Source organism: Periplaneta americana, chromosome 16, assembly GCF_040183065.1.
Source record: "Periplaneta americana isolate PAMFEO1 chromosome 16, P.americana_PAMFEO1_priV1, whole genome shotgun sequence".
Lineage (NCBI taxonomy): Eukaryota > Metazoa > Arthropoda > Insecta > Blattodea > Blattidae > Periplaneta > Periplaneta americana.
Genome location: NC_091132.1, coordinates 45,149,625 through 45,159,631, shown reverse-complemented (window position 1 = coordinate 45,159,631; position 10,007 = coordinate 45,149,625). Strand labels below are relative to the sequence as shown.

The window sequence follows — 10,007 nt, the reverse complement described above, 5'->3', positions numbered from 1 at the left end:
GAAATATCTACACCATACCGCCATTAAATATATGAAAAAGACCCAACCCCACTTGATTAATAACTATAAAAATATTTGATTTTTAATAATATTATTATCTTACGTAAGTTTTATAGCTTTCAGTAACATATACTATATAGCCGCCACTCAGTAAAATATAGAAATCAAAATCTAATTTAAGTTCTTCTCTACATCTACTTATATAACCCCAAAACGTTTCACTTTCATATCATCAATATAGCATTAATATGTATAATTAATGAAAAATAGTCACACCACGACATTAAATACAATAATATTTCATTTCTAATAGTAATAATGTCATCAAACCGCCTCATGTTTTGTAGTTTTTAATATCCAATACACAGCTGTACCCAGAAAATTATACACCACAGAATCGAACCTGTAAATTATTTTTAGTAAGTAAAGTGTTTAATTACCAATTTGTTTGAGCCCTAAATATGTCAGCATTCTTGCAGATCATGGCCTTCGTGTAATATTGTTTACTGTAGTGTGTGTTTTGTTTTATTCTGAAATGCAACACGGTCGACTTGATGCTCGCTTCGCTTCTCCTGAATGCAATTAGCTAGTTCTCAAAACTGACGACAGATGGATTTTGGAAAATAGGAAATTTATGTAGGAAAATTGACATTTCACTGAAAACTGCTATTTTTCCGAAACACATTGGGTTCCAAGCTTCAAAATGAGGGCACATTTATTAAAATCCGTTCAGCCGTTTTCCCGTAATTTCCATTACCAGATGTGTAGGATTATTGTAAAATGTAGTTCAGACAATGAAATACCAAAGTATAAAATGTGAGCATATTTTATTGTGAATCTAAATTAAATAACAAGTGGTTGAACAATCTCTCCATTCATGCTCCAAATAAGTAAAAATAAACTATAAATATATGGTGAAACAGGTTTATGACACATGACATATATTAAAAATAATATCATTAGAAATAAATAAATACAAAAATATTTGTTATCAATATGACTCTGCTATTTAATGCAGATGTGAATTGGTGTAGCTGGATGCTTTATGATGAGAACTGCCTTCTTCAGCTTTGTGGGTTTCCACCTTCTTCTCGTGATGGATGGGGTGAATGGCGTGACCTGCTCTGTGCACGTGAGCGTGGAATCCGGTGTGTTTGTCAGCGTTGTAGTGTACTGTACGGATAGTTCCGTCAGGTTCCACCAACATGTAGTGGCCCTCGACTTTGTGACCATCTCTTTTCTCAGCCTGTTCCTTGATGTCGTGAGTGTGAGGATCCTTTACTCCGTACTTGAATTCATACCTTGGGTGTGCCTGTTAAAATTAGAACAGAAATTAAGTATTCCAGTTCCGACTAAAATAGATCAATATCACTGATTTGATAACGATGTTAAATGTATTATGGAGTGTACGTACGTGATGTTCTTCGTGATGCTCATCAGCAAAGGAGAGAGAAAAAACCACCAGCAAGATGACAGCAATCTTTTTGAGAAAAAGAAATTTGCGTAAGTGCCGTAATAAAACATTAACGTAAAATTGACAGTTCTTTAATTTCTAAATTTCTTTTTTGATATCACTGCACTTCAGAATAAAACAAAAAATAATAATTTATAAAGTTACTCGAGATATACTGAAGCATTCTTTTGTCAAAATAATGTATGCAAGAACAGAAGTCACTGAAAAATGTGGATCTGTTTGGATGCCAGCAATACAATTTGGCTACATATAACAGTTGTTAACTCTGGTTTAAAGTTAATGTGTGTCAATAGGAAAAAATTATTTTGTACTGTATAATTCAGTTATGAATTGACAATTTTTGATAACTGTAGAGAAATAAACTCTCAAAAATGAAATTATTACCTGGTACAGTACAGGCTGTGGTTAAAGGGAGAATCATTATAATCGAATTACGTACAATTATGGTACTTTTGAAGGCATTCCGAAAGAACTGTATAGTTCGAAATTCATTGGAAATAAGGCGGAAACTTACATTCGTGATAACCATGATAGCTGAAAGAACAGTTAACTACACTGTGTTGATTATAATATGCTTGGTAACATATAAGCTGCCTTTATATATGAGAACCTAAATATATTTTGCGATATGAAATCTGGTCACCCTTGAGGAACTTAAGTAATGTATTGTCTTCACTGTGCTTGTAGGAATGACGTTACGGGCTACCGAAGACAATAACATACAGCATTGCGTAATACATATTAATGACTTTAAAAATCCTTTACATAAAATATTTGTACCATTCTTCATAATAGATGTACGAGTAATATTGCATATTAGTACATTCTGTCGCAGTATTTTTTTTAGCAAGAAACTTATTTTTACGAAATAGATGCCATTTAGTACTCTATAGGCCAGAAGATGTTGTGAGTTTTTCTATGTAGAAATAAATAAAACAGTGAAGAAATATTGAGAAAAATAATTAAAGAAGGGAAAACAATCCAACAAAGCAAATAAGCTATCAAAGCGAAGACGAAGAATTAAAAAAAAGAAACCCTGAACAAAAAATTGACAAAAATCTAAACAATAGAGAAGAAAATGACTGAAAATATGGATAAGCAGGGGAATAATTGAACTGAAAAATACGGCAATAAAGAAACAAGTAAACAAAAAATAAACGTATGAATGAGCAAACGTACAGAGAAAAAATAATATAAAAATCAATATACGTCAATGCTAAAACTGATATGATTTTAATATATGAGACGTTTAGCTAGATCTAAACTCTTTCTCGTATTTATTTTCTTTCTTCCAATGGCGCTACCACGTTTGAATGGAAACGTGTATGTTCGAGCTACAAGAAACAATAATTGTAACGTTTCGGCATGATAGGTTTACACTGACGTCATCGTGGTATCATAAAAATGAACGCCTAAGAAAATCTTCATGCCTTGTGGTTTTTCACGAGATCCGTATCATGCAATAGATAGAAAATGACATTTTGTGGTACTTTTAAGCGTGTGTTCAAATTTCAATTGGACTGATTATCAGGTTGTGTTTCCTCGAGGATAAGTTATAAGGCAAATATCAGGAAAACCCATAGTAAATTTTCGTACACATTTTATTGAATACCATGTCCTTATCGAAGTTCGACAACCTCCTAGTTAAAACAGCGTTATTTGGAGGTCTCTAATTATTATCACCAGACATATGAAACGTCCCCTAATACCAGTGAGATGCCACTCAGATCATGTCTATGAAGATATATTCGAAGTAAATCGGTACCTCTATTGTACTCCAGGAAGAATGTAGACAGAATATACAGTTGTAGGTTTCTTTTTCAATCAACGTATTGGCAGGCGTTCTTGGCGATAGATTAAGGGCCATACGTGCTACCACAGAGAATACCTGGGGTTCGTTATCAATACTTTCTTATTAACGTATTGCCTACCGTGCTGGAGTATGTGCCATGTCAGCAAAGTCTACAGATGTGGTTCATGAATGATGGCACACCAGCACACTTTTTTCCGCAATGAGCGTGAACATCTGACGCTGACATTTCAGGACCGCTGGATTGATTGGGGAGGCACCACACCTTAGCCTGCTCGTTCCCCAAACCTAAATCCCCTAGACTTTTGGTTATCAAGAACAACCAGGTCAATTTCAAAGAGTGCGTGATTCCTTACGCCGAAGGGAAGAGGAATGCATTGCCATGAATGGACGCCACATTGATCACCTGCTATGAATAAGTGTTCAGATCTCAGAAAGTATGTGTAGTAGGACTCATGTTTATTAGACATTATTTTCTTGTTTTGACGGATACTAGCACCTCCTAAAATATTTGATACTTTTTTTTAACACTCTGTATATCCATGCGATTTAGGATCTCATCATAAAACAATCCTCGGTTGAGACTAACGCGATGATTTAATTGATGTATCACCTGAAATTTATGTGGATGAAAATATAAGTCCCATGACCAAATGGGATGGAATCATGGCGTTATAAATTAATCTTAGTTTCAAGGAGGTTAATATGAGATGAATGAAAATCATTACGTGTAACTTTTGAGCAATAAGAAATGGCAAAGGTGATTCAAGCAAGTCTATATTGGTTACCAGACAAGAAATCAGTTGGAAGTTATGGTTAAATTAAACTAATAAAATTTTGTGAATATTTGTATGAATATGATGGCGCACAAAATATTTCACACTGTGTTATTTCTTACAATTCTAATTGTTCTGCAGATTTCCTCCGTTATGAAGTGTAGGAATGAATATTAAAATAATGACTTGAGATACATTTCTCACCCTGATATTACTGTAAAATCTACATATCTTGCAATTTTAGAACCACTATTGGTATAAATTTAATTAGTATGAATATTTAATAGCGTTACGTAATCCTAAGCATTAGCGTCCACATCAGAAGTATGCGACGTGGTCAAATAGTTTAAAACGAAGACAACGTACTGTATTAAACCTCTCAAGGGTGACCACGTCTCATACTCCACATTCTTTTCTTTTCCATACCAGTATATATAAGGACAGTGGAATCATTAGCAATCACAAGACAAGGACTCAGGATTTAACTACAATATTCACCATGGCAACTTCGAAAGTAAGTTGTAATAAATTATACACAAATATACAAATGGTTGAGATTTAATGTCACAAGTGGCATGCAAATTCTGACACATTGTAATATTTATATTTTAATTTCACATGTATGTGTTTTTATCGATTTTGTTGTGTAAATTCATGCCCATATTTTGTATCCGAAACAATGGTAAATTCTATTATATTTCAATACTTTTAAGCACTTATTAATAAATAATGTATTTTATGCTCGACCATAACGAAATGTAGTAATTATACACCTGGTAGCAGTCCTTTAATTCATGTCATTAAAGTACACCTATTCATTAAAGTTCAGGTTTCCGATTATTCTCGGATATGCAATCGAACGACAACTAGGAAAACGTCACGCAGGCGGGAAATCCAATACTGTCGCAGAAGGTTATGTTCTGTTACTATAATAATTAGCGTTAATTGTACATAATATTCAAATAAATTCAATTTGTCATCTCGTTTTTCAATGTCGAATTCAATTTCAAGGTTATATCAAGTTTAACGTTTATCTTACTCTCTAGATTATACCAAGGTCGTTGACATTCGTTGCCCGGAAAAAATCAATACTTTCGCGTCTGCGCAAATCTCACAAATCTCGCTCGCGCTCGTTTCATAAACATCCTCGCGTCTTAATTACTATCATCATAGGCTCGTTGCATAATGTACTATTACGTATTAGAAATTAAAAAAAAATTATATTGAAGGTTAAATATTGTTATATTCTAAAATACTTCCGTATAAGTAATTATATACTAGTTATTAATTTAAAAGCATTTAAACTTTTACATATTACATAGAAAAAGAGCTGCAACAGAACTAGATAAAAGGCATTATTTCTCTGATAATAAATAATGATAATATAGTGACTGTGGTTTCAAAAGACAGTGATAAAGTATACTAGATAGATAGATTTATTGAGCAATACTATACATACAGATGTACCATATTAATCATAATTTTCTCTTAAATCCAATGCACGTGTCTTCTGACCGTACGTGCTGTGTAAAACAAGTCCTGTTTTCTAGGTTTCACCCCCCTCACCTATTATTATATCCAAGCACGCTTTAAAAGAACACAGATTAAAATGAAAATGGCTCGTTATATATTATATCATAACCTAAAACATACATAAAAGTGTATAATTGAGTAGTTACCATTATCCCTCCGTCAGTTTGCATAACAAACTGCAATAGCTGAAGTTCTAATCTGTCTCGCCTTCAAGAGGAACAATCCAGTCTTTGAAGTAAACTAAATGAATATATTAAAAGCTGTAGATAACAATTTTAAAGTTACCAAAAATTCCAATTAATATTTTAAATTTTGAGTATTTTTAACATTTTAATCATTGAATAAATTCCGTATTGAAATATACCGAATTTCTGTAGCTAGTTGCTTCTTAAATCTTATCAGGTTTACACATTTTATATATATTATATCTAGAATAGTAACACCTATACCTAATAATATATGTCTACATTTAATTAGAGGTAAGAACATAAAAAATTATGTTTCATTTTACGATACAATTTCAGAAGTTAAATACATTAGGTTACACAACATTTTATACAGTTAATAATATTTTTTTATATTTCCAAAAGATTGCTGTTGTTTGCCTGATGGTCTTCGCTCTAACCCTTGCTGATAATGATCACGAAGAACATCACCACGTAAGTAAACTTATGCATAAAGTTAATACAATAATTGTTAAGTCAGAACAGATGAATTGAAGTGAGTCAATTGGAACTGCTATAGTTGTAAGTAATGTTATTAGCCTATTTATTTCAAAACAGGCACATCCAAAATATGAGTTCAAGTACGGAGTGAAGGACCCACATACTCACGACATCAAGGAACAGGCTGAGAAACGAGATGGCCACAAAGTGGAGGGTCACTACATGTTGGTGGAACCTGATGGAACTATCCGCACTGTAAACTACAACGCTGACAAACACACCGGATTCCACGCTCACGTGCACAGAGCAGGTCACGCCACTCACCCAATCCATCACGAGAAGAAGGTGGAAACCCACCATCACAAATCTGAGGAAGGCAGCTCTCACCACAAGGCATCCAGCTACAGCAATTCACATCTGCATTGAACATTGAAGTCGTGCTAGCAGAGAAAGTTCCCATAGCAGGTCACAAATTGTGGTAAACGTGCTGTTGATATTATTTTCCCCCATGTAATGATCCACATATCTGAATCCCACATGTCACGTTTATTTTTAACCTAAAATCACGTTCATCTTATTTATTCTTTCTTTCGAGAAGATGTCTCTACTTCTTGTTACTGGTTTCTGTTAAAAAATAAAACATGTTTATATTTTATGCTTATGTTTTAATTAATAGAACCTCACCTACAACGTAGAGTATATGCTTTTAACGAATCTAGTGAGCCGTGAAATTTTAATAACAGCCGTTGCATTCTCTCTATTATTATAATTCTAAGGAATCATTTAACGTACTTTGAGAATGTTATTCAGACACAATGGACGTTACATTACAATAGTCCAAAGATATTAAAATGAGAATGAAATGAATGAAAAGAGAGAAAATTAGCCCCACAACCACTTCTTCCATGAATAAATTTCCTTTCCATTTATGTACAGATGTACAAATCCACTGTACAGATGTTTCAGTAGTATTCAAAACACATCTAGCAATGGAATTTGTGGTTATTTAAACTGATTGGTTACTATCTGCAGAAAAGTTGTTGGAAATCCTAGTAAGTGTTTGAAATTGTGAAGGGTTTCTTCGAGTACTTCACATACCGACGAAATTACTGTCTCATTGTTCATCATCATCATCATCATCATCATCATCTTCCTAACAAGTGATAGTCCTAGAAGGACTGTTCCGGTCTACAAATGTTTTCCCGCCATCTCTTCACAGGGCGACCCAATGATCTTTTCCCTGTTGGTCTGTAGTTCAAGATCACTCGAAGAATCCTTCTTCTAGGCATATGCTCGACATGGTGAAGCTAGTTGTCTTGATATTGATGAATATACTGCAGTACAGATTCCATTCCCAGTTCTTCTTGTAGGATACCATCATTTCATTTATGATCCCATTTATTGTATCCTGCTGTTCGGCGCATAAACTTAATTTCACTGGTAGTAATTCTATATTCATCGCTTTTTCGTTCGCTCCACTTCAAGAAATATCCATAAAACATTTAAAAGTTATCCTTTTAACTGTCTGAAAAACGAAAAGAATGTTGGGAAACAGTAGAAGTCTACCCTAGAAACCGACTGGAAAAGTAAACAGATGTAAACAGAAGAGCAAGATATCTCATCTCTCAGCGAATAACCCAGGGTAAAACAGTTTTATTTCATTCTAAAGAGGTGGGACAATAGCAAGGCGGTCAATTACGAACTTCAACCGTGTGAGGATTGTTTCTCCATGTCAGGAAGGACTGTCTTCAAGGCAAGTAACGAGCCGCTTAGGATTGAACCAGAGTGATGTGGTACGAACCTGGAATCGCTTCCGAAACCCAGGTATTGTCGACGACCTGCCTCGTAGTGGTCGTCCACGGGCAACAACAGAATGTGATGATCGATATCTGGGAATTATTGCCACGAGAAACGCTGAGATTACTGCTGGCATGACTAACAATGACTTTCAAACTGCGACAGGGAGACGCGTATCCAATCAAACTGTATGAAACCGATTACATGATAGCAGACTGCACTCCAGACGTCCATGGCAAGGCCCAACTCTTACACCTAGACACGTTACACCTGGGCAAGAAATCATCACCAATTGACTGTACAAAACTGGCACAAAGTTCTATTCACGGACGAATACCGAATATGCTTTGTGCCAGATAATCATCGACAACGTGTGTGGAGAGAATCAGGTAATGCTGCACGACTCAAACACCCCTACAATCAAATGCAGTAAGGTAGTGGATCAGTGATATTTTGGGGTGGCATTATGTGGGGTCGCGGACAAAATTGGTGTCGATCCAAGGAATGCAGAGGGCTCCACAGTATAGGGATAACATTCTTCAAGCCATAGTAGCACCGTTTAATCAGCACTTCGCAAAAGGATTCATGTTTATGGACGACAATTCCAGAATCCATCATGCGGCTGTTATCAATGACTTTCATAATCGTGAAGGAATTGCCAGGTTTGAATGGCCCGCATGTTCTCCAGACATGAATCCAACTGAGCATGTCTGGATTCAACTAAAGAGAGCCATTCTTGCGCGCCCTGACCCCTCACGCAATCTCGAAGACCTATGCAGAGTTACGGTTGAAGAATGAGACAGTTGATAAATGTGGTGGTAGACAGTATGCCACGAAGAGTCCAAGCATTATCAATGCAAGAGGAAGCACTACTCTCTGTTAAAGTTGCTAGGATAGAGATTTGGTACTCCAGCCAATACTCAATTTGCATTTGGCCATCCACACCGTTGCTATAATTTTGTCAAATGTTATTTTTTGCCAACAACTGTTAAAATAAAAATAAATACATTTTCATTCCTTAGCTTCCCTTCTTTTTATCTTTTATTGAAGGTCTGGTTGACAGGCGATACAAAACATTTTTTGGTGTGTTTATTATGCATTATAATAAAAACACACACATTTTTTTCAGTTCCTTAACAATATTTGCTTTATTTTAAATAAGTATCCTGTTTTACCCAACTAGTCGGCCAAAACGGGATACTTGCGTATTTTCCAAGAAAATTGTTTTCCCACTTTAGCTATATCATTAGAAGTTAAAATCAAAATGTATTATGAAAGTACATAGAATAGTGGATTCATAAGTAAAAATTGAATTCTTTCCTATCACTTCAACAGGAAATATACAAGATTCCGTGTTAAGTATCCCCTTTTGACCAATTCTCCCCTACCGGTATCTTGAAATATTGTGTAAATAAAACATAAGAATAAATGTCTGATTTTCAAAAAAGTATTCTAGCCAAACTAAACTAGATTGAGCCGTTCAGAGCAAAAGTGATGTAAGTCAAAATTGGGTAATGAAGTTTAAAGGAAAAATACTGTAAAATACAGCGCAAAGTAGAAATAAAATATGTCCTTCTTGCTATCCATTGACTACTAATAGTTTAAATAAATTGAATATTAATTGCTACTTTGCGCTGTATTTTACAGAATGTTTACTTTAACCCTCATTACCCATTTTTGACTTACACCACTTCTGCTCTGAACGACTCATAAAATGAATTTTTCAATGTTAAAATATTTCGCGTAATCTGGGTCCATATGTGTGTATGTGTGTGTGTGTGTGTGTGTGTGTGTGTGTGTGTGTGTGTGTGTGTATATATATATATATATATATATATATATATATATATATATATATATATAGGCCTATTCTGTATTTGAATGGAACATTTTGATTACATCAGTAATTTGCATAATTAAAATAAAATTAACTTCGAAAGTAGCAGTTCGAT

The 10,007-nt window shown here is 34.6% G+C and overlaps 1 protein-coding gene across 1 annotated transcript; it reads left to right on the top strand.

Annotated features, from left to right (window-relative positions):
* The first annotated feature begins 4,532 nt into the window (after positions 1-4,532).
* On the top strand, positions 4,533-6,913 carry LOC138691021 (cuticle protein 19-like). Its single transcript, XM_069812667.1, has 3 exons — positions 4,533-4,574; positions 6,184-6,252; positions 6,376-6,913. The coding sequence occupies exons 1-3, from the start codon at positions 4,560-4,562 to the stop codon at positions 6,682-6,684; spliced, it is 393 nt and encodes a 130-aa protein (XP_069668768.1). The 5' UTR covers positions 4,533-4,559; the 3' UTR covers positions 6,685-6,913.
* The last annotated feature ends 3,094 nt before the right edge of the window (positions 6,914-10,007 follow it).